The sequence below is a fragment of the Setaria viridis genome, chromosome 8 (assembly GCF_005286985.2).
Source record: "Setaria viridis chromosome 8, Setaria_viridis_v4.0, whole genome shotgun sequence".
Classification (NCBI taxonomy): Eukaryota; Viridiplantae; Streptophyta; class Magnoliopsida; order Poales; family Poaceae; genus Setaria; species Setaria viridis.
The window spans coordinates 2,607,729-2,630,982 of record NC_048270.2 but is presented as its reverse complement, the minus strand read 5'-3'; the positions used below and the strand labels follow the sequence as shown (position 1 = coordinate 2,630,982).

Below are 23,254 nucleotides of genomic sequence, written 5' to 3'. Positions count from 1 at the left end.
CCTTGATCTCCCCAGCATATAATATAATTTCAACGCTAGTATTTGCTGAGTACCATTCATAAGTGTATTCAGCCTTGCTTTCATTATACAGGTATAGGTCTCCAGGTGTTTCAACCATCTTGATAGTGGATGGGCACCTACGCTTCCCTTCGCTGCATTAAGGTAAATTTGATTTCATACGTCTTTTATTGCTTTAATACTGAATTGTGTTGATAACTATATTAGCCTTCTGATCCAAGGACTAATACAACCGATCAGCGGAACCTTCAGAGTAAGACCCCCACATATTTGGATGATTTCCATTTAATTCTTTCTATAATTAACAACATAAGGGTGGCTGATTGGTGAATTATTACTAAAAATAAGTTCCTTATTATCTGCAACTACCATTAAGTTAGGGGTACGTGCGTCTTTTGCTACTACTACTAATATGTCCTAAAATCTCTAGGATGCCTTATATTTCAGGACGGAAGGATTAATTTTTTAGAAAGCCAAATAGACCAACATGCCCCACCAAAACTGGAAGGCCTAATTTTGTTTCTATTCCTTGTAACCAATTTCCAAATAAATCATATATGTTTTATGGCAGCCATAATCCGAAAGCAACTTGAAATGTTCTATAAACAAATATAGGAAGATGACAATAATTGAAGCTTCCGAATTCACATGGGAACCAACATACTATTTTCTTTACTTTTTAGTTTTGAATTTACATATTTATTAATGCATTTACATATTTATTAATGCATTTGGCATGCGTTTGAGATCATTAGGTGATAAAAAAATGTGATATTTCCCCTTTTTTATTAGCGTGGTACTTTTGTAGACATTGAGAGGGAATGTTAGACCTACGTGACAGTGGCCGCAATGTGAGGCACATATGCACGGGTGTGGCAAAGTGCTGGAATAGAACTAAGGGGCGGTTTGGGAGGATTTCTCCCAAAATAGCTTCGTCAATGAACTGATGATAGAGACATAGTAAATCGGTCTGTTAGGAAGTTTTTTTGGTGATAAGACCTAAGCTGGTGAAGTTAAGTTCACCCGCCTTCTAATTTATTTTCATCTTAATGTGTGTAAAATAAACCTCTAAAACGGGTCCTAACTGTTGGGCCTCGGCAGCCCGAAGCTAGCCGAGAGAGTCCTAACTTTTGAGAAGCACTGGATTGGATGGTGGGAGTCCATTAGCAGCTTCCATGGTCCATTTGGGCCACCAATTTCGGTCCAGCGAGTGCAGTCGCTTCATTTGATTGGGGTGGATCTTGGAACGGAAACAGGGAAGTAACGGCGTTCTCTTCGTCTTCGGAATTAGGTGTTGGTCAACCAAAAGTAAGGAGTAATTGAAAAAATGCCACGTTGGATGGGAATGGCCGAACAGGCCGTCAAAACATGCCATCATCAGCGTCCAAAAACTAAGGGAAAATTAGATCCTTACCATTAAAAGACTCTGAATTCAGAAAAACACCATCAAAAGATTCAGATTTAAACAAGCGCTTAGTCTCAGCCCCTGTGTTTCTGGCGCCGCGGCCGTCTCAATTCAACATCCGCGAACGTCTTGGTGCAGGGGTTCGTTGGGTCCAAGCCTCCAAGGTGCTGGACGTCAAGCACCTCGCGAGGTGCTGCGGATCCAATTTTCCCGAAAACTAAAACCACCGCGTTACGCGTGCCAACGAACTGCCGATTGACGTAACTGATGCACCGATCATCTCGCAACGGGGAGTATATCTCTATCCTCTTCCCCTTCTTGTACTTCATCTAACAAACCACGCGTGATCAAATCAAATCTGCTCATGGAGAGGACGATGATCGCTGCCGGCTTCATTCTCCTCATCTGGTGCCAAGCCGCCGCGGCCGCCGCCGCATGGAGCGGCGGCAGCAGTCGGCCGCCGACGGTGCCGGCGAGGCGCTATACCTCGCCGCTGCGGCGCCAGCACGCGACGGCGGGCGACGGCGGCGGCGGCGTGGCCGTGCCGCCGATGGTGCAGTACGAGACGCGGCACTACACGCAGCGCCTGGACCATTTCAACTCTGCGCCGTCAAGCTACGCCACGTTCCAGCAGCGGTACCTGATCAACGGCACCTTCTGGCGCGGCAAGACGTCGCCCATCTTCCTGTACGCCGGCAACGAGGGCGACGTCGAGCTCTTCACCAACAACACCGGCTTCATGTGGGAGGCCGCGCCCCGGTTCGGCGCCATGCTCGTCTTCATCGAGCACCGGTACTACGGCAAGTCGATGCCGTTTGGGGGCAAGGAGGCGGCGTACAGGGACGCCGCCACCAAGGGCTACCTGACCGTGCCGCAGGCCCTCGCCGACTACGCCTCGTTCGTGCTCAGCCTCAAGGCCAACCTGAGCGCGCCGGCGGCGCCCGTGCTCGTGCTCGGCGGGTCCTACGGCGGCATGCTCGCGGCGTGGATGCGGATCAAGTACCCGCACATCGTCATGGGCGCCGTCGCGTCGTCCGCGCCCATCCTCAGCTTCTACGGCCTCGCCGACCCGTACGCCTTCTACGACCGCATGACAGACGACTTCAAGGTATACTGCATGCAGTATTATTCGTAATTTGTACGTACAAAGAATTTTGCATGACGATCTTTGTTTTTCTAGAGCGAGAGCAAGCACTGCTACGAAGTGCTTCGTGACTCGTGGGCTGTACTCGACAGTCTGCTCGCCACCAAAGAAGGCTCGGCACTGCTCAAACGTACATTCAACATGTGCAAGTAAGGCTCACAAAGAAAAGGACAAAAGAACAGTAGATTCAAAAACATGCATGCAAGAAATTTGAAGGGATTTCATAGAAACAATGTTATTCATATTCTAAAGTGTGATGATTTGAATACTAATGGCGCATGCATGATCCATGGATGCAGTGGTAGCAGCGTGGAGGACATCCCGTCGCTGCTGGAGAGCGCGGTGGTGTACGCGGCGATGACGGACTACCCGACGCCGTCGGGGTTCCTGACAGCGCTGCCAGCGTACCCTGTCCGGGAGATGTGCCGCGCCGTCGACGACCCGAGCTCCGGCGGCAACGGCACGCTGGCTAGGGTCCGGGCCGCCATGGACGTCTACTACAACCACACGGGCGCGGCGGCGTGCTTCCGCGGCGAGGAGGACGACGACCCCTACGGCATGTACGACGGGTGGAACTGGCAGGCGTGCACGGAGATGGTGCTCATGACCTACGGGCTCAGCAACGACAGCATCCTGCAGCCGCCGTGGCCCTTCAACTTCACCGACGTCATCGCCAGCTGCCGCAACGCCACCGGCCTGCCGCCGCGGCCATTCTGGATCGAGACCGAGTTCGGCGGATACGTAAGTTGGTTGCTAGCAGATTCGTACCTACTGGGCCGTGGATTGGGCTGGGCTCTTCTTTTTTTGCTGTTTGATCAACATGGATGGCCCGGTTTGCATTTCTTTTTTGTTTTTGTTTGTTGAAATAATGTCTTCTTTATTTGATTGTTTCAGGACATTGGGAATGTCTTGAAGAGATCTGCTAGCAACATCATCTTCTTCAACGGGTTGCGGGATCCGTGGAGCACTGGCGGGTAATAATCTGGAGTCGATGAAAATACAGTAGATTTTTCCAAGTTAAAATCAAATTTATACAAAAATGATCAATTTGCAAAGAAAGCTACATATAGCATATATAGAAATATGTATGGTTGGTACTTGAACAACCATTGAGGTAAAATACTTACATGTTTTCCCTTGTGCCTATTTCCAGCGTGTTGAAGAGCATTTCTGACAGCATCATTGCGCTGGTCGAGCCGAAAGGTCAGTCAATTTCATACAAACTTCCCCTTTTTTTTTCAAATTGAGTTACCAATATATGTTGTAATAATAATGTATTGTGTATTCCTGCTCATTTTCCTCTTCACTGCAACGCATGCATTCCATCCACTATGCTTGTATTCGATCTAAGACCTGGATCTTTACGTACACGATGCGATGATCAGGTGCACACCACGTAGACTTGAGATTCTCCAGCGAGGACGACCCCGACTGGCTGAAGCAAGTGCGGGCCAAGGAGACGAGGATCATAGCACGCTGGCTCAAGCAGTACTACAGCGACGAGGCCATCTCGACTTGAAGTAGAGTGTTCCATTTAATCTCCTCTGTTAGTTCTCTTTAGTTCATACACAGATTAGGCTACTCTCTCTTATGTCGTGTGATTGAGAGCAATAAAAACATTTTTAGAAGTCCGTTACGAAGGTTCCAGCAATGTTGTTTATCTCCTAGGTTCTTGTACAGTATATGAATATTAGCTCATAGATTGCACCACCAAACACGTAGTAATATGTGAACACAGGGGCGTAGCCACGGGGCCATAGGGGCCTGTGCCCCCTGAAGCCAAGTACATTTCCATTAAACAAATTCAAATAGATTTTTAAGAGTCAGTTGCGCCAATAATGTTGTTGTCTCGGAGGTCCCAGTATATGAAGATTACATAGTAATAATGAGCATAGGGACACAGCCAATAAAAATCCATTGTAACAAACAGTGTTTGGATTTCTAATAAAAATCCATTTTAACAAACCGCATTTTAGCCAGGATTTTAGGAAAATCAGTTTTAGATCAGAAAGTTAGTTAGCGTGTGTTTAACTGAAAACTTGTTTGGCTATCGCCGAGTACGGAATGAGTTTGTGTAAAACAGAGTTTGGTTAGAAAAGTAGAAACGTTCTTAATTTACCCTCCGTTCAGAGGCACTCCATCTCTCTCTCCAACGACAAAGATCCAGCAATCAGGCTAATTGTACTGATAATGACATTCTATATGTAAAGTATTAGTCAAGTTAACAATTTTTTATTACTGATATACTGATATTGACCACGTGAACTTATTACATTTCCACTGGAAAATTTCAAATTTTAAGTTTATTTTAAAAAGCTATTGCCCACCTAATAAGGAGAAATGTGAGTTTCTAATTCCGCCCCTAAGCATATCTAGAGAACCATGATCCTTGTCCAATGTAGATAGCTTAGCCCAGCAGTGACAAATTGCACACGGGATTCATAGAAAAACTAGGGAGCATTGGGCAAACTGATTGTCGCGTGATCAGCTTCCATCGGATCTAATCCTGTATTGTGCCGCAAAGGAACCAGGGGATGGGACGTCCATGTTTCGGAACATGCAGGCGCCACATCTGGCCCAAAGGCAATTATCACTTGTGCCACGAAGTTCTGCGACGAATGCGAAGAGAAACTAAAAGGAGTCAGGGGCCTGGATCGAACCATGTTAGATCACAATGCAAGTTGCGGCGGCGGCGGCGCCATGTGAGCGATTGATGAGGGAAGAGATCACATTTTGGAGTGGACAGACCTCATCAGCCGATGATCGAGCAGCACAGCCACAAAGGACACGTTATGAAGGACGAAGAATCGATGGGCACCTGACCTGACCTCCAGCGGCAGATGATGGATGCACGATGATAGAGTAGAGTAGGGCAGAGGATGCAGCTAGCACAATAACGAGCTCCATAACTAACCTCTCTCCAGTCTCCATGCATCAATCATCAGCCGGATCTACCAGAACAGTTTGAATGCCACCTTTTCTGCTTTCCACCGGATGCTCATGCTCTCTCCTCCAAACAAACATGCCGCATGCATGATGAATGGAATGGCGAATGGGAAACCACCGGGAGGGACCATGCGAGAGGCCCATATGGCATGCGCCGATCAGCAGCAGCCCAGGCGGCAGGCAGGCCCACCACGGAAATCCGGTGACGCACCGCCGCTTGCCTGGTAGGTTGGTTGGTTCAGGAGGTCAGGAGTGTCACCTGATTGGGAATTTGGCGCAGCCCCTACCACCTGTTGGGAACCATCAGAGACTAGGCGCATGTGCCATCATCTGCTGTGTAGCGTAGCGTAGCGTAGCCTGTCCTGATCAGTGTTCACCCTCCCGGAGAGCAGGCGAGCCGGCCAATGGTTGATGGTCACTCTCACACACACAGTCACCTCGCAGTCGCAGCAGCAGCAAGGTCAGTTGATTGAGGCACTGTGGATCATGCTGTCACACACGGTACACGCACATGATGCAAGACACCAGCAGCGTTCCATTGCATCATTCCTGATGATCCGCCGTGGGGTGGGGGGCCGGGTGGACGATGGCGAGGAGGCGAGGAGCTGCGCCGAGAGCTAGCCAAGTGGCCGGCGAGCTGCTCCTGTTCTAGCTGAACCCCGATCATGGCGCACACCGGCCTGGACAAGGCACCTGCCGCACACTACCCGCGGCTTACGCCAGCGCCTCGGTCTCACCGCTCCTCCTCCAATTGCTGCCTCCCGTAGTCCTGTGTCCGTGAGAGCTAAGGCTGATCATCATTGCACTGGCCTCTGGCCTGTCAACACTGAGAGAGAGAGAGGGGCAAGAAGGCTGCACGTACGTACCTGCACTGCACTGCATGGATGCTGACGTGGCGGTAAATCGTAAACCCCTCCCTGTTCTTCTTTTCTGAGCTCTTATGCATGTGTTGTGTGCCCACCGGTGTTGTTGGCACCTCATCCCACTGTAAAAGTAATTAAACCAGCAGTCACAAGCTGACGAAAAAGAAAAAGACTAGGGAAAACGACGTAAACTAAATGTGGCAAGGAATAATGCGGTCATGAGTAACAGGGTAACAGAGTAATAACTTCCTAGCGTTCACCGTGACCTCAAACCCAATTGGCTCACTTCTCGGCAGCAGCCAACAGCCAAGCAGGCCATCAGCCATTCAGCCCATCACAGTTTCATGCACACACAGAGAGATTCGGGCACTATTCACACGGTCACGCCTCGCCACAAGCGCTTGCTTGCGTCCGCTTTGTCCCCCTGCCGCGCCACTGAGCTCAAGCCTTTATCTCCACGCACGCTGACACACAAGAAAAGATACACACACAAGGTGTAGCGGCACGACGGCCTGCAGGTCCTGCGACGGCAAAAAAAGGCGCCTGCGAAACATACCAGTTCCTCTCCCCATCATCACCTCACTCCTCACTCCTCAGTGCGCGAGGAAAAAAGGCCCGGCTCACCTCCAGATCGTCTTCCGCGCCTCTGCTTTGCGCACAAAGATACGCGTCGCTCCAGATCGTCCTGAACGTGAGCGAGCCTCCATCGAGTAGAACAGCTGAACAGCAACCACAGAAATGACATTAGTTGTTTCGAAGGGGGAGAAAAAAGAAGAAGAAACAAATGACATCAGTTGGAGGAATGGTCCCAGCGCAAAAGGATGGAAAGTTTAGCCGCCGAGATCTTGCGAGATGTGCTCCAGGAACCAGGATGCTGCTTGCCTCCTTCCAAAAGGCAAGCAAAGAATGGCAATTATGCAACAGAATATAATCTGCATTCTACAGTGAGGGTTTTCCCCCACTCCTCCCGTATGATTGCAATGAACAAGCAGGATTCACTGTAACAGTTTAGAATTTTGCAGGGCATATATGAGCATTTTCCATGATATTCACATTTCGTTTTTAAGGATAGATCTTATAGCTTGTAAGTATAATTTCAGGCTAGCTAATGCATACCACATCAAAGGACCAAAATCAGCAAAGCTTAATTGCACATTTCGACGGGCGGCATTTGTGAGCAGAGTGAGGGTAACATGGCGCTCGAGGTTATTCAGCGCCAATACATGCATGGACTTTGGCGAAACAAGCATGGCCGTACGAAAAGGGAACCGAGACCACCACAACAATAAACAAAGCCAGGGGCAATAGCATGTGTCTTGAGTTATCTTGTATTCAATTCCGCAAGATACCAAATCATTCATGTGCATGGAGAAACCAAACCTACATTATCAAAAGCTTTGGGGGGCAGGTGAGCTCCATGATTGAGTTAAGAAAAGGACCTGCTGCGTGGTTCCCTGCTGGTACTCGCATGGTCATGTTTTAAATATTGTGCACTTGGTCAAAATTCATAACCAGTGCATGCACTATTCAGTTGTTGCAAATCAGTACCCGTGTAGTTACAATCTAGTACATCCTGCCACATGTTTAACAAATTCGCATTGAAATAAAGTATCTAGATTACGTTCTTGGTCAATGTAATACATGCAAATATGCTGTTGCCAATAATAGAAGAGCCTTATGAGTGTAAATTTCTATACTTGTGTTTCTCTTTCTCCATGTTTAAGGTTTTTGACAAGGTCATCTCATCAAGTTAATGTGGTCAAAAAAAAACCTTTGCAATGGGAACTCAGCACTCACATATGTTTACAAAGTCTCATGATCTCATCCCATGAGATGAGACCATAGGAAATTGAAACATGCGCCTCTACAAGTCTATTCAACTTTTGCAAACAAGGGCTCATCATTCGCATCGAGCGGCAATGGAGTACCCTTCACGGCTTTTGTAGCCGAGATTCCACGAACGAGCTGAACTCAATCGTTCGTGGTTTCATGCTGTTTCATGCTCCAAGAGATGCTAAACATAGACTACTTATAGTTTAATCAAGATTACCTATGCCATGCCATCAAGTATAGTAGTCTTTTGCAGTGCCTTTGTGCATGTAGCAAGTGATTATCACCTTCATTTGTTGCATATTTCTATGTTCATGCACACAGGAAACAACAAAATTAAGAATAATGCATGGGGATTCGCATCTAATAGGGGTGAGGAACTGTGAGGGCTACAAGTTGTATTGTGCACACATCAGTAGAGAAAGGATCTGGGAACAAATTTCTTACCATCTGATTCAAAATTCTTTTGGAAATTGGAGAAGGCAGATCTTTGTGCAGATCCAATCTTGATCCTATTTCCCATTCCAATGTTGGAATATTTTGGCGCTTGGGAACTTGAAGCCCCAGGAACAGAAAGCAGGACAGATAAGACTAATGCCACGTGAGATAATAATCACATATTCCCGTTCCTCTGGTCCTGGATCCAAAAGAGTAAAGGCTGGGTCAGGAAAAAAGAAATGTATCTGTGATTTCCAAAATATATGTAAGAACCTAAATGTTGGAAAGAGGCGAGTAACGGAATCAATAGAGTGATTATCTTTGAAGATCCGTTCAGTCACTATTGTGGCTGGACTCTCGAGTCTTGACCGCACCTACTAACAGAACGAGGGGCCCTAATGGCCCGCTGGTTTCCCAAAGGTTGACAAACTGAATAATACTTAACAAAAGCATATATTAGTCAGCATACATTGTATCTAACCCTGTACTACTCCGTTCGTTACCATGTGATGGAATACCTGTCTCCAAAGTACCAAGCAAAGCGACATTGCTGATTTTGTCCTCAAATATTATACGGAGTTTGATACATATCTGTCATTAAAAAAAGTAAATGAACAGATCATATACTGTCCTGCATCCCATTCCGCCAGCAACAAGAGGTGCTCCCCAAATGCCCAATGCATGCTGAGAGAGCACCAATCCTTACAAAAGGTCAGCTAACACACGGAAATAGAAAATTCTTGCTTGCAGTGGTACCCCCAGTACTGTCCTCAACAGAGGCAGGTTGCCCTACAAGGTTGGTTTGAATGAGAAAATAATATCTTCAGCCAATTCAATCAGTTGTGTAAGAATCCAACCAGAACCAGCTAGTTACTTGGAAGTCTTGCTGCCCTATTAGGTGGTCAGCCACCTATTCAATGAGACAGGCCTGACAAAACCCTTGATTGTATTGAATCTGAGATCAGAAAATGGCTGGTACTAGTACAAAATAGTGCGTGATAGTTAGAGCACGCGGCCCATACACCGCAAGTGTCACATCCTGAGAGATCAGTACCCTGAACCAGTAATTGCCCACCAGCTATTCTCAAGTCGGACCACAGGTATAAAACTGCTGCCAATCTATCCGGTGCATCTTTTCACCTAATCTAGCCTATGGTACCTCATGCCTCCACAATCTACAAGCTTCAGCTCCTAACCAGCACTTTCTTTGACCGTCCTAGAGGCAGATTGAACTGAAAAACCTAGAGTTTGCAGGTTAAAATGGATCAGAGCTAATGACAGTGGTCTCACGTAGGCTCCAACCACCAGAGCACATGGAAAGTAATGGTAGGGCCTACTCCTCTCCACCTCCCTGGATGGCTGTGGTTAGGCCACAATGGCCAGGCACCAACTTTGAAGTACCACCACCTGATCGTCCCTCATCAGCTACGATCAGACTACATATTCTAACCTCAGCACCTCTGAAGCCCTTAACTTTGATTCCTCCTGTCTATCACAGATTAAAAAGTCCTGACCTCCTCCAAGATCAAATGCATCAAGACCTCATCGCCCATGTACCAGGGAAATATTAATACTGCACCGCATAGACGCCCCCAAAGTTCTCCTTGGTAGGCTATAAATGCCTGGCCAAGACACCTGCATGGTTCTCTACGCGACACACCATCACTGCTACTCCCCCCCACCGGCAAGCTTTTTCTGCAGACAGGAACCTAACACACACTTGTTCGCTCTCCTAACTCTTTCTTCCCTCCAGCAGAACGGCCATGAATCACCTCTCCCAGGAGCACCCCCAGGCCTGGCCCTGGGGTATGGCCATGTACACGAACCTACACTACCACCACTACTACGAGAAAGAGCACCTGTTCGAGAAGCCCCTGACGCCGAGCGATGTGGGCAAGCTCAACAGATTGGTGATCCCCAAGCAGCATGCCGAGAGGTACTTCCCCCTCAGCGGCGACTCCGGCGAGAAGGGCCTGATCTTGTCCTTCGAGGATGAGGCCGGCAAGCCGTGGCGGTTCCGGTATTCGTACTGGACGAGCAGCCAGAGCTACGTGCTCACCAAGGGCTGGAGCCGGTACGTCAAAGAGAAGCAACTTGACGCCGGCGATATAGTGCACTTTGAGAGGATGCGGGGCTTTGGAATGGGCGACCGCCTGTTCATTTGCTACAGGCGCCGCGGTGAGAGTGCAACAGCGGCTCCTGCACCTCCACCCGCGGTGCGCGTAGCTGCGCCTACACAGAGTGCCGGCGGAGAGCAGCAGCCTTGGAGCCCAATGTGCTACAGCACATCAGGATCATACCCAACCAGCCCGGCCAATTCCCATGCCTACCGTTGCTCAGTGGACCATGATCCCAGCAACATGCAACATGCAGGTAAAAGACTGAAAATAAAAGGGAAGAAAGCACTGTGACATACTCTTCACATCATACCTCTTACACCATTCTTCTGAACAATTGCAGGAGAATCTCAGTGGGACAGAGATAACAGGAGTTGCAGTGCAGCATCAGCACCATCCCGGCGGCTCCGGCTATTCGGCGTGAACCTCGACTGCGGCCCAGGACCGGAGCCAGAGCCGGAGACACCAACGACAATGTACAGCTACATGCATCAAAGCCCCTACGCTCCCGATAACTGGTCAGCACTGCAAAACCATCAGAATAAGACGCATCATATATAAATGTTCCTCTAGCTAACGAGTTTTAGAACTCAATATGACAGGGGCACTCCATAACAGCATGATGAGGATATTTTAGGCTATGCTTGCAGAATCCAAACAACCAAAGCAGTTGCTAGCAGCAGCCTAGTACTACTTGCACAAAGTGACAGGTTTGAATTGACCTGTGTGCAAGGAAAAGGAAGTGGAGAGATCCCTTGTTTCCCGGGCAATCTTCCTCCCAGCTCCAGAGTGCCGCCTTTTGCTGTTTGTTTTTCCCCTTTTTTCCATGGCTTCCAGAAACCCTACTTACTGTACGGGATCTGGCAGCAAGCATGCGTGGGAGGTCTCAGGAAACATCAAGATGCAAAGGAGATCGAAGGGTGAGACAGACAGGGATGTGTATGTATGTGTCATCTGTACCTGTGTGGGTCCGGTCGAGAACAAACTGTGAGGTTGATGTATCCAGGCCTGCCTCCTGAAGAAACAAAGCAATATCTCCATGGGGATTTTGTTCTTTCCCCGTCTCCTTGCTCCTACTGTTCTATCCTGCAATCAATTAGTGGTGCAATGCTTTCACTTCATCCAATCGATAGGTTGAATGCTTTCACATAAAGGGATGAGTAGGCAACAGTGCAAAAGTAATGTATTTCAACTTTTCAAAAAAAGTGTGATATGCTGTTTTGGAAGATGTTATAGGAGAAAATCAGTCACTTATATAGCAATATTTTGAGCGTTAATCCTTTCATGCTTTCAATAGCTCCCTTACATGCCCAAGATTTTCTATGCAATGCCCTTCTATGCCATCACCATCAGATATGACGTTAGTGTGGAACAAATGACAGATTTTACGTTTCAAAGTTATGCCCAAATATGTGCTTTTTTCATCTAATTGAAATTACTTTTGCAAGCTCGCAGAGATTTGCATTGTTTGTGACATGAGACTCAAGGTGTTTAGCCATTTAGGTGTCCATTCTCTTGAACCTAACAGGTTATCTACTTGTAGTTTGCCCATTTAGTAGAAAATAAAGGGCCAACAGCAAAGTAACAGTCAATAGTTGGTTTGGCTGATGGATGGAACTAGCATAAATGGCATGAGAGAGTAGGTCTTACAACGGCTAAAGGAAAAAGGACAGGGCATAATTAAAGGCAGAAAGGAAATGGCCCAAAATAATGGCATATAAGGGATACATAGACATAGTGGTAATTTACATAGGAACTCAATATTAAAGAAATGATAGGGGGCGTAAGCAGTGCCGACACCTGGGGATTTCATGCCCTAATCTTTTATAGCCGGTCTCCACCTTTTTGTTCCCTAGGAAAGGAAAGGCTCAACAAAAGTTTAAGTGTGCAAGTGGGCTCAATTTTCCCTAGTAGGATACTAAGAAAAGGCTGGCTAAGTTGATGGTCTAAGCCTCTAAGGGGCAATGTTAGACACAAAAGGCCACAAAACTCCAATAAGCATCAAGATTCCTTACAGCATGTATCAAAAGAAAAACAGAGACTGTCTCCTACTTTTGTTGCCTATGTAAAGAAGGGGCAAAAAATAGCCCGTACAGGGCTACCAACAGTTTATTATCTAGACTACCAGTCAATAAAACGAAGTAGATACCCAGAGTATGACCTAACAAAACATTGGTTCTTTACCGAGGGTAAGCCACAGTTAGCAAAGTAAGGATTACTATAGCATCAGTTTGTGAAACGCATCAAAGATAAAAAATATATGAAGACTCTAGATTAGAACTAATAAATAGGTTGCATAATTCAGTGTCTCTTGTTAGTTCTTAGCGTAAAGATCATGCAATACTCTAAGAAGCCTAGGGCTAGGTATTTGCTACATATAGATATAGAACAGAACCATTAAACAAGGTCCCAGAGCATTATATTGAATAATGGAACAATGACTATGCAGGTTTCAGATTCATCTGAATGGGGTTTGCTGCAACTGCGGTAATGATGATTAAACAAGTAGGTTAACTACCGTATCAAAAACAAGATTTCCTGTCTGCTTACTAAGAAGTCTAGAGCACAAGCCATGTGCAGGGGTTAGCTTTCCTTAGTGGCAAAAGATGAGCCTTATCCCAGGGTTACATGATTAAGACTTTTGAACACCAAATTGTTTATCTTAACACCAGCATAATGGGTCATGTGACTGCCATAATGATAAAGTAGACCCACCCTATTTAACACATACCGAGGAAAAGAAAAAATATCAAAGCGATGCAACTACAAAGTACAGTTTAATCACGTCATCCATGTAAAATATGCATAGAAATCTTCAACTTTTACCTTTTGATGTTCAACCTAGCAGTTTCATAGCAGACTCACAGCATTGGATGCAAAACTTGGGGCTATGAAAGAAAGAATACATATGACACTGCCATGATGGTGGGGCACTAGAAGTAACCATCACAAGATTGAAAGCCACCAAGATGAGGATGCATCAGATATAAGAGATGGTCCCCCCGGGAAAATGGGTAGTAGAGGCTGATAGACTAAGTCATGCATGTATTGGGTGTGCTATCTATCTATGTGCCTGTGTGCACCTTATCTACTTAGATGCTCTTTAGATATTTTGCTTAGCTTCTAAGCCATCTACCCATGGTTGGCCTATATGTACCCCAAACTGCCCATTTGTGGGTGTGGTTAATGAAAAAGATCATTTTGGGCCAATAATTGGTATCTAGAGTCTAGTTCTTTCCCACCTAACCCCTCCTCCCTCACTCCCGAGCTCCCTCTCTCCCTCAGCTCGAAACCCTAGTCGTGGGCCCACCCTAGTGGGCGGCGGCACACGAGCTCCCCGGCCTAGACCCAGCTGCGGCGGGTGCTCACCTCCCTCCCAAGCACGCGGATCGGGCACCGATGGCTCTTCCCACGAGCGGATCGAGCAGCGGCGCGGCGTTGACCTGCAGCGGCGGCGCGGCGCGTGCGGGCGCCAGTAGCAAAGCAGCTGCGCACGGGCGGCTTCCTCCTCCTCACCCTCATCCATGACTCCCATGGCAGCTCCAGGGGCTCCAGACAGCCGGTGGGAGCGGGTGGCACCGGCGCGCAGGGCGCGGGCCCCGTGGACGCCGTTGCTCTGGTGATCGGCATGCCACTGCCGGTTGGTGAGGTGCCGGTGCTCCTAGCCAGCTCCAGGACCTCCTTGCGGGTCTCCTCCTCCAGCAGCTCGATTACTTTGAGTGCGCAGCGCCGCAAGGTGGCGGTCGAGGAGGAGGAGGAGCGCATGGCGACTGAGGAGGAGGCAGCAGTGGAGTGGCGTCGGGCATAGTGTGTAGCTGCGGCACGCGAGGAGGAGGAGCGGCGGGCAGAGGCCGCGAAACGAGAGGACCGGTGGAGCGCGGCGACGTTGTGTGAGTTGCGGGAGGCAGCTGCGGCTCGGGCAGCGCGCGCAACGGCCATGGAGATCGTGGCAGCATGCGCAGCTGAGGCAGCCCGCCTCGCCGACGAGGAGGCACAAGCAGCAGTGGCAGCCGCTACCCAGCAGCGTATGGAGGCGGATCAGCTGCATGAGGAGGCGGAGGCGACGTGAGAGATGGCACGGCGCGATGTGGAGGAGCTGAGGCACATGGAGCAAGGCGGCGGGCTTGGGACGCTAGCCGCCGGTGCCGAGGCGCAGGGCGGCCATCCCGAACCGCAGGACGCGGCAAGGCAGCAGAACGCGGACGTGGATCAGTGGGTCCAGGACCCGCATCGAGGCGCGGACGCCGAGCATGACTCTGACTATGACTCCGGCCTCAACTCCACACCCCCGAGGGTCATCAAGACCATCATCCGGGAGTCCGGCGGCAGCACGCAGTGGCCAATGTTGACAAAGACCAACTACATCGAATGGAGTTCGGTGATGAAGGTTAAGCTCCAGGAGCGGCAGATGTGGGACGCGGTCCAGTACGGCGACGTCGACAGCCACAAGGACTGGCAAGCACTCAAGGCGTTGCTCGTTGTGGTCCCGATGGAGATGGCAGCAAACCTCTCAGGGAAGAGGACTGCCAAAGCCGCCTGGGACGCTATCACTGCGGCCTGAGTTGGCAGCGACCGCGCCCGCAAGTCCACTCTGCAAAAGTTTTGACAGGGGTGGGATCGTCTGGCTTTCAAGCATGGCGAGGACATCGACGACTTTGCCCTCCGCCTCTCCAGCATGATGCAGCGGCTGGAGCGGTACGGCGACGACGAGATCAATGAGGAGAAAGCTATTGCGAAGTTACTGCATGTCATTTCGAAGAAGTACTCATAGCTCGCTATCTCCATCGTGACGCTGCTTGACCTCTCAGCGTTGTCGATCGAGGAGCTGACGGGGCAATTCAAGGCAGTCGACGACCGCGAGGAGCTGACGTCTGGCAGGCCCATCACCATCAGTGGCAAGCTCCACCTCACCGAGGAGCAGGGGCTCGCCCGCCAGAGGGAGCAGAAGAAGGGGGAGCCTTCTTCCTCAACAGGCGGCCGCAAGCACGGCAAGCCGCAAAAGGCACCCAACGCGCGAGGAGGCGCCGAGGGCAGCGCCGCCGGCGAGCGCAAGACAGCACGAGACGACACGTGCCACAACTGTGGCAGGACTGGCCATTGGGCTAGGAAGTGTCACCAGTCGAGGCGCGGCCAGGCCCACATGGCGCAAGGTGCGGAGGAGCAACCGGCTCTGCTCCTGGCTCATGAGAGCATCGAGCTACTTCCAGCAGCATCGGCCGCGACGGCTCTCCTCCACCTCGACGAGCCACGCACACGCGTCTTCCTTGGCGATAGTACCAGCAACAACAAGATCAACGGCTGGTTCCTCGACAATGGTGCCCACGCACCACATGACTGGATGCAGGGAGTACTTCTTCGACCTGAACGTTGATGTACGCGGCTCTGTCAAGTTCGGTGACTATTCGGTCGTGGACATCAAGGGCATCGACTCCGTCATTCTCGTCGCCAAGACTGGCGAGCACCAACTCCTCACCGGAGTCTTCTACATCCCTGTGCGGAGAAACTCGATCATCAGCCTTGGGCAGCTGGACGAGAGTGGCTCGCGTGTGGAGATCGACGGCGGAGTGCTTCGGATTTGGGATCGACGACAGTGCTTACTCGCCAAGGTGGAGAGAGAAGCAACCGCCTCTACGTCCTTGACGCGAAGATGGCGCAGCCCATCTGCCTTACTGCTCGCCGAGATGACGAGGCTTGGTGGTGGCACCAGCGCTTTGGGCACCTCCAGCTTGAGGCCCTGAAGCGGCTCAGCACCAAGGAGATGGTGCTGGGCATGCCGTGTGTCGACCACGTGGAGCAGCTCTGCGACACCTGCATCGTGACGAAGCAGAAGCGACGCCTTTTCCCTTGCCAAGCGAGCTTCAGAGCCAAGGAGCGGCTCGAGCTCGTGCACGGCGACCTCTACGGGCCGGTGACGCCGACTGCACCTGGAGGGCGACGCTACTTCCTACTACTCATCGATGACGTCTCTCGGTACATGTGGGTGGTCCTCCTTGACACCAAGGGAGCTGCTACGGACGCCATCAAGCACGTTCAAGCTGCTGCGGAGAACAAGTGTAGCCGCAAGCTGCGCGTGCTACGCACCGACGGCTAAGTTCGCGTCGTACTGCACCGACAAGGGGATCCAGCGCCACTACTCCATGTCGTACAACCCGCAGCAGAACGGCATCATCGAGCGGCAAAACCAGATGGTGGTGTCCATGGCCCGAGCCCTCCTCAAGTAGAGGAGGATGCCGACCATCTTCTGGGGAGAGGCGGTGCTGACGGCCGTCCACATCCTCAACTGCTCGCCCACCAAGGCTCTCGATGGTATGACACTATACGAGGCTTGGCATGGGAGCAAGCCGGCGATCGCCCACCTCCGCGTCTTCGGCTGCCTCGCGTACGTCAAGGAGGTGAGCTACGCCAGCAAGCTCAATGATAAGAGCACCCCAGGGGTGTTCATCGATTACGCTGAGAGGGTGAAGGCCTACCGCATCCTCGACCTGAAGACACAGCGTGTGCGCACGGCGCGCGATGTTGTGTTCGATGAAGGGCGAGGTTGGGTATGGGGCAAGATGATGGATGATGGATCAACTCCGACGTACGACGACTTCACCGTCGACTTCGTTCACTTCAAGGGAGCTGAGGGAGTGGACAGCTCTTCTTCGCCAAGCGTGCCTACCACAGTCCCCGAGTCTCCACCGACTCCGGCGAGTACTACTCCGGCTGCGACGAGCTCTCCACCGCCACTACCACAGTCAGTCACGCCACACTCTCCTGCACCGGCAGCTACTTCTCCAGCATGCTTGCACTAGCACCGGCTCATGACGAGCACAACCCGGTGGAGTTCTCCACTCCGCTCTCTCACGATGAGGACCGCGTCAACGTGTACCACGACGGTGAGCCTATGAGGTATCACACCATGGAGGATATTCTCGGCGACCAGCTGGTGCTGGGACTGGTGCCTCATGACTTGGAGGCGGAATTGCACCTAGCGTACGATGACGGCGAGCCTCGCTCCTTCGCTAAGGCTGAGGGACACGCGGCATGGCGCACCACGATTAAGCTGGAGATGGAAGCTGTTGAGAAGAACTGGACTTGGGAGCTAGTTGACCTTCCTCCTGGTCACCGCGCGATCACCCTTAAGTGGGTGTACAAGCTGAAGAAGGATGAAGCTGGTGCTATTGTCAAGCACAAGGCTCGCTTGGTGGCACGCGGGTTCGTGCAGCAGGAGGGGGTCGACTTCAATGATGTCTTCGCTCTTGTTGCACAGATGGAGTCCATGCATCTCCTCCTCGCGCTGGCAGCCCAAGAGGGCTGGCGCATCCACCACATGGACGTCAAGTCGGCGTTCCTCAACGACGACTTGAAGGAGGAGGTCTACGTCCACCAGCTGCCGAGATTCGTCATCCCTAGCAAAGAGGACAAGGTGTTGCGCCTGCGCAAGGCCCTCTACGACTTGCGGCAGACACCATGAGCTTGGAATGCCAAGCTGGATTCCACTTTGAAGACTATGGGCTTCGAGCAAAGCCTGCATGAGGCGGTCATCTACCGGCGAGGGAACGGAGGCAATGCCCTGCTGGTGGGTGTCTACATCGACGATTTGGCGATCACGGGCACCAAGGACGAGGAGGTGGAAGCGTTCAAGGAGGAGATGAAGGCAGTCTTCTAGATGAGCGACTTGGGGCCTCTCTCCTTCTACCCAGGGATCGAGGTGCACCAGGACGACTCCGGCATCACACTCCGACAGTCCGCCTACGCCAAGCTCGTCGTTGAGCTAGGTGGGCTCACCGACTGCAACCCGACTCTCACTCCGATGGAGGAGAGGCTGAAGCTGAGCCGTGATAGCACAGCTGAGGAGGTGGATGCTACACAGTATCGGCGCCTTGTGGGGAGCCTTCACTACCTCACCCACACGCGGTCGGACTTAGCATTCTCCGTCGGCTACGTCAGTCGGTTCATGCAGCGACCGAGACGGAGCACCAGCAGGCCATCAAGAGGATCCTCCGCTATGTCGCAGGAACTCTAGACTACGGCCTCCACTACCCTAGGTGTCCCGAGGCGGCACACTTCATCGGTTATAGTGACAGCGACCATGCCGGTGACATCGACACCAGCAAAAGCACGAGCGAGATGCTCTTCTTCCTTGGCAAGTGCCTCGTCAGCTGGCAGTCGGTCAAGCAACAGGTGATGGCCCTATCCAGATGTGAGGCCGAGTACATCGCTGTTTCTTCCGCTTCGACTCAGGCTCTCTGGCTCGCTCGGCTGCTCGGTGATCTCCTTGGCAAGGACGCTGAAGCAGTGGAGCTCAGGGTGGACAGCAAGTCCACTCTAGCTCTAGCGAAGAATCCCGTCTTCCATGAGCGAAGCAAGCACATCAGAGTGAAGTACCACTTCATCCGAGGTTGCTTGTAGGAAGGGAGTGTCAAGGCAAACTACATCAACACCAAGGATCAACTCGCCGACCTCCTCACCAAGTCCCTTGGAATGATCAAGTTCCAGGAACTTTGCTCTAGGATTGGGATGGTCCAGCTGCCGCTCAAGACACGCAAAACTTAGGGGGAGACTGATAGACTAAGTCATGTGTGTGTTGTGTGTGCTATCTATCTATCTATGTGCCTATGTGCACCTTATCTACTTAGATGCTCTTTAAATGTTTTGCTTAGCTTCTAAGCCACCTACCCATGGTTAGCCTATATGTGCCCCAAACTGCCCCTTTGTGGGTGTGGTTAATGAAAAAAGATCATTTTGGGCCAACAGAGGCCGACCCACAAATTGGCACAGAGGGGGCCAACTCAGACTGGACCAATAAAACGCTCATGATACATCCATCAGGCAATCAGCCACTTGATTTCCTTGCTTTCCAAGAAGCCACTGCCTCCTCAGGGTCATGAACAAGCATGGTCCGCAGCCCTAGCTGCAAGCCTGATAAATGGCCCTCTGAATGCATCGTTTGCCGTTTTTTCAATCCCTGCTAGTGGTTATAGAGCCAGCTTTTCTGCATAAACGGTACTTTCCTTGAGAAACAGATCTGGCATGGAAGATGGTAGACCAGTGGAGGACTCTGTAAGGACCTAACATATGTTCAAATGCACTACGGTGCAGAAACCGCCGTAAGTTATCAAGTTAAATGATAACCAAGAAAATAAACAGATTTGATTTATGTTTCCTTTCATCATCCGTATCTTTCTGTAGTACAGGGTGTGGGAACAGATCTTTGGGCCGTTGATAAGAAATACTGCAAGACCTCAAAATAGACTAAATGGTAATCATAACAGAAACGATATGACATTAGGGAAATCACATCAATATTTATTTATGAGCAATGAAAGTACAGCAAGCTTTTTAAAAGGAAAAGGCATAGTATTGAATAGCATGGTTCCCTTTTCAATAAACAGATCATGTGTTTGCAAAATGGAAACAACTGGATGTTGTTGGATAATAAAAAGTGGACCTGAAAGTGTTTGTTATTATTTCTAGAATATAATTGTTGCTAAGACAGACAGTACACCAGTAGTGATGCAATTCAGTAAAAAAATTATCAAGATCATAAGATGAGAGCCTCAGGGACACTTGGTTACCAGTTGCTTAAGCCAGAAAAGATCGATTAAAAAATCAAGCTAAAAGCAACATGCATTTAAAACCTAGATGAGTATGTTTAATGCTAATAGTTTTCCAATAAAAATGATGTTAAAGCAACATAACAAAATGCAATATAAAATTTAGTTAGGTGCTAAAGATAAGAAATTGTTAAGGGCATAAAAGGAAGAGGCACCTAAGCAAAGTAGAATGCAACAGAAATTTCCAGAGCTTGTCATTTACTGCAGTACAGTAACAGTATCCACTATCCAGTGAGTTACATTGAATTCCTCTCCAGATCAACAAAACCAAAGGGAAAAGGAAATCCAACTCAAACATGAACTTCTATAAGAGCAAAATTTTGCATATCTGAGAATATACAGGCTTATCGTAATGACAGGCTACTGTACAAGATGGAGATCCGTTCAGAATTCAGATGAGGAAGGCCCACACCTGTGCTTCCATCTGCTATGTACAGTCCAGATGATAGTGCTGATATTACACCATATGGGGTCAGTAGCATGACATTATTGACTTGGGTGAGGAACCTGTCAATATAAGTCCTGACATAGATCTTTGGAGCAGCAGTGTCACTACTCACGTGACAATAATTTGCTGCATGATGATGGCAGTACCACGGGAAGGTGATTGCTCTTTCTCGTTCAGTCCTTCTCAATCGGCAGACGTCCCCACATGACCATGATCCATCCTTAAAATGCTGAAATCTATTGATTTCTGACAACGACTAGGTGTCCAGTCCAGTAACCTGGGTTGCCATCTTCAGGAAGCAATGGAGTCACCGCAGGTCGTGAGGTTCTTGTACATCAATGTATCATACTTGGTATATTAGGACCTCGAAGACAAGCTGACTAAATCAAAAGCAACTGGCGATTTTTTGTTATAGTGTTGAAGTGGGTATTTAGCGCGAGCAAGTTTCTTGCTTCAAAATAAAATTTCCTCAACTTACTGTTAGGCATCAATGACTGGAGCCCATCCTAGAAACATGCATTTAACAATTTTGCTAAATACCTGCCCACCAACTGGAACGCCCGCAACACAGACATCCCACGCAGTGACAGAATTCGTGCACGAGGGCCAATACAGGCCAACCAGCAGAAGGAGCTCATCGCAAGGCATTCCCGTGGCGCGCAGGAGGCGACGCGAGACAGGTCACACAGGCAACGAGACGAGAATTAGCAAACTCATAAAAAGACCCACCCCGTGAAGAACCCTCCGTCGAAAAAAAAAATTACCTTGCACCTCGCCCAAAAGCCAAAAAAAAAAAAACTCCTCGCCTAACCAACTTCAAAGTTTTGTCCAGGCTTTCAGAATTACGGAAAACGGAACATGAGAGCGCACTGGACGGCATCTGCAGTATAGAGCGCGCGGGAAAATGGGCTGTACCTCTCCCGGCGGGGCATTCTGTCGAACACCAACGCGGCGGCGCCGTGGCGGAGAAATGACGCGACACGAGCCGGCGAAGCACCTTCCACGCGATCACGGCGGGGTGCGGTTGCGCCATGCGGAGGATAGGGCGGCCGTGCAGGCGGTGGGGGCGGTACGAGCGAGCAGGTGGGGCCGAGAACAGCCGCGTCGGCTCGAGGAAGACGAGGAGGAAAGGCGGAAGCCAGTGGAAAATGGCGGGCCAGCTTGGGCCTTCGGAGTTCAGATTGGTGGGTGGGTGATACCGTTTACACCCTTCTTGAGGAGTTTTGGCCTTGAAACCCGACAAAGGTATGGGCCACGCTATCTCTCTATTTCCCTCCATCAGGCTTCTTCAGAAAACTAGAGGCCCAGTAGGCCAGGACTCCACTCACAAAACATAGGGCCCAGTAGTTACAGGCCTTAAAGGGTTTCCAGAATCAAAAAATTGAAAAACTTTCCATTTTTGATCGCAGGATGCCTGGTAACGATTGGAAAGCACATACCATATGTTTCTTAAAACGAAATTTTCTTAAATTTTAAAAACATGGTAAGCTTTCAAAAAAAAAGGTGAACTTTATATGAGTGGTAACATATCGTAAGCCGGATGCATCGACAGCATGATCGGGTGCACCATGTACTTGGGCCAATCAGTGGTGTCCATTTCCGTCTGGAAAGCGAAGGCCAATAAACCCAGTGAGTGAGCCGGAGGAATTCAGAAAATGGCCCAGCTAGCTTAGCACATTGACCTGCCGATTGTTGAAAATCTTGGAACTAGGTCAACCGGAACCCCCGAGTCGATCTCCACGTACTACCACACCAACACGGAATTCCTGGTCCTCAATCCCTTTCCTATCCCTTTCCTTTGGACAAGTTTGTCGACACGAAAAGGGTGGACACCAACACGAGTAGCTACGTAGCCTTGGTGCTCTTCACCTCGCCAAACTGCCAAACTGCATCTCAGTCAGTCGGTGTACGTGTGCCAAACTGCCAATAATCCTTCTTCGAGAGCATCGATTCTGCCTGTTCTCCTGTACATATTCTCTGCGTGCGTGAACGCGTAAAGCAGAACAGCGACACAAACAGAACCGGACGCATGCATCTGTTATCGAATAGTAGACGCCAGACACGAGATCCTGGTCGGCGTTGCTATCGATCGCACAAAATAAAGGTCGAGGCGCTGTCCGTCGTCCATACAAACTAAAGGTTTTGCGTTGCACTGTTTGCGCACAAAATAAAGGTCGATGCGCAAGATCTCCTCTTGTCCCGGGGGCCACCTTGATTCAGGTCGAGATTGATTCCGTCCCCCGGCTGTGGAAAAACTGCAAGCCTCAGTGCGTGCTTTGATAGCGCCATGGCGGCGGTACCTATGAGTCAGGTCGGCTGGGAGGAGAACGCAGTAGTATGATTTCGCCGCAAAGTTGGACTCGTTCGCTTCAGCTTATAAGCTAGTTGAAAAGTTGAAACGGTTGATTTGTTGTGAGAGAAAAATACTGTTTGGTGACCAGCTGAA

General features: G+C 49.9%; 2 protein-coding genes and 1 long non-coding RNA gene across 3 annotated transcripts; 2 read left to right on the top strand and 1 right to left on the bottom strand.

Moving 5' to 3' along the window:
* The first annotated feature begins 1,280 nt into the window (after positions 1-1,280).
* Positions 1,281-4,387, top strand: LOC117834059 (uncharacterized). Its single transcript, XM_034713677.2, has 6 exons — positions 1,281-2,531; positions 2,604-2,716; positions 2,867-3,308; positions 3,462-3,541; positions 3,721-3,770; positions 3,953-4,387. Exons 1-6 carry the CDS (start codon positions 1,788-1,790, stop codon positions 4,084-4,086), a joined length of 1,563 nt encoding a protein of 520 aa, XP_034569568.1. The 5' UTR covers positions 1,281-1,787; the 3' UTR covers positions 4,087-4,387.
* Positions 4,388-4,844: 457 nt separating this feature from the next.
* LOC117866470 (uncharacterized) lies at positions 4,845-11,211 on the bottom strand. The gene is made up of 4 exons (XR_011899079.1): positions 11,075-11,211; positions 8,654-8,843; positions 6,380-7,095; positions 4,845-6,282 (listed from the first exon to the last, which is right to left on the bottom strand). It is a non-coding gene; the product is annotated as an uncharacterized lncRNA (long non-coding RNA).
* Positions 9,975-11,815, top strand: LOC117866469 (B3 domain-containing protein Os11g0156000). Its single transcript, XM_034750677.2, has 3 exons — positions 9,975-11,017; positions 11,105-11,279; positions 11,364-11,815. The coding sequence occupies exons 1-3, from the start codon at positions 10,408-10,410 to the stop codon at positions 11,374-11,376; spliced, it is 798 nt and encodes a 265-aa protein (XP_034606568.1). The 5' UTR covers positions 9,975-10,407; the 3' UTR covers positions 11,377-11,815.
* The last annotated feature ends 11,439 nt before the right edge of the window (positions 11,816-23,254 follow it).

Excerpts from the sequence above, each read along its gene's own strand:
- LOC117866469 (XM_034750677.2), top strand. The coding sequence starts at position 10,408 with ATGAATCACCTCTCCCAGGAGCACCCCCAGGCCTGGCCCTGGGGTATG. Across the intron at positions 11,018-11,104 it reads CAGCAACATGCAACATGCAG|GAGAATCTCAGTGGGACAGA; the intron begins GTAAAAGACTGA and ends GAACAATTGCAG.
- LOC117834059 (XM_034713677.2), top strand. The coding sequence starts at position 1,788 with ATGGAGAGGACGATGATCGCTGCCGGCTTCATTCTCCTCATCTGGTGC. Across the intron at positions 2,717-2,866 it reads CGTACATTCAACATGTGCAA|TGGTAGCAGCGTGGAGGACA; the intron begins GTAAGGCTCACA and ends CCATGGATGCAG. Across the intron at positions 3,771-3,952 it reads TGCGCTGGTCGAGCCGAAAG|GTGCACACCACGTAGACTTG; the intron begins GTCAGTCAATTT and ends TGCGATGATCAG.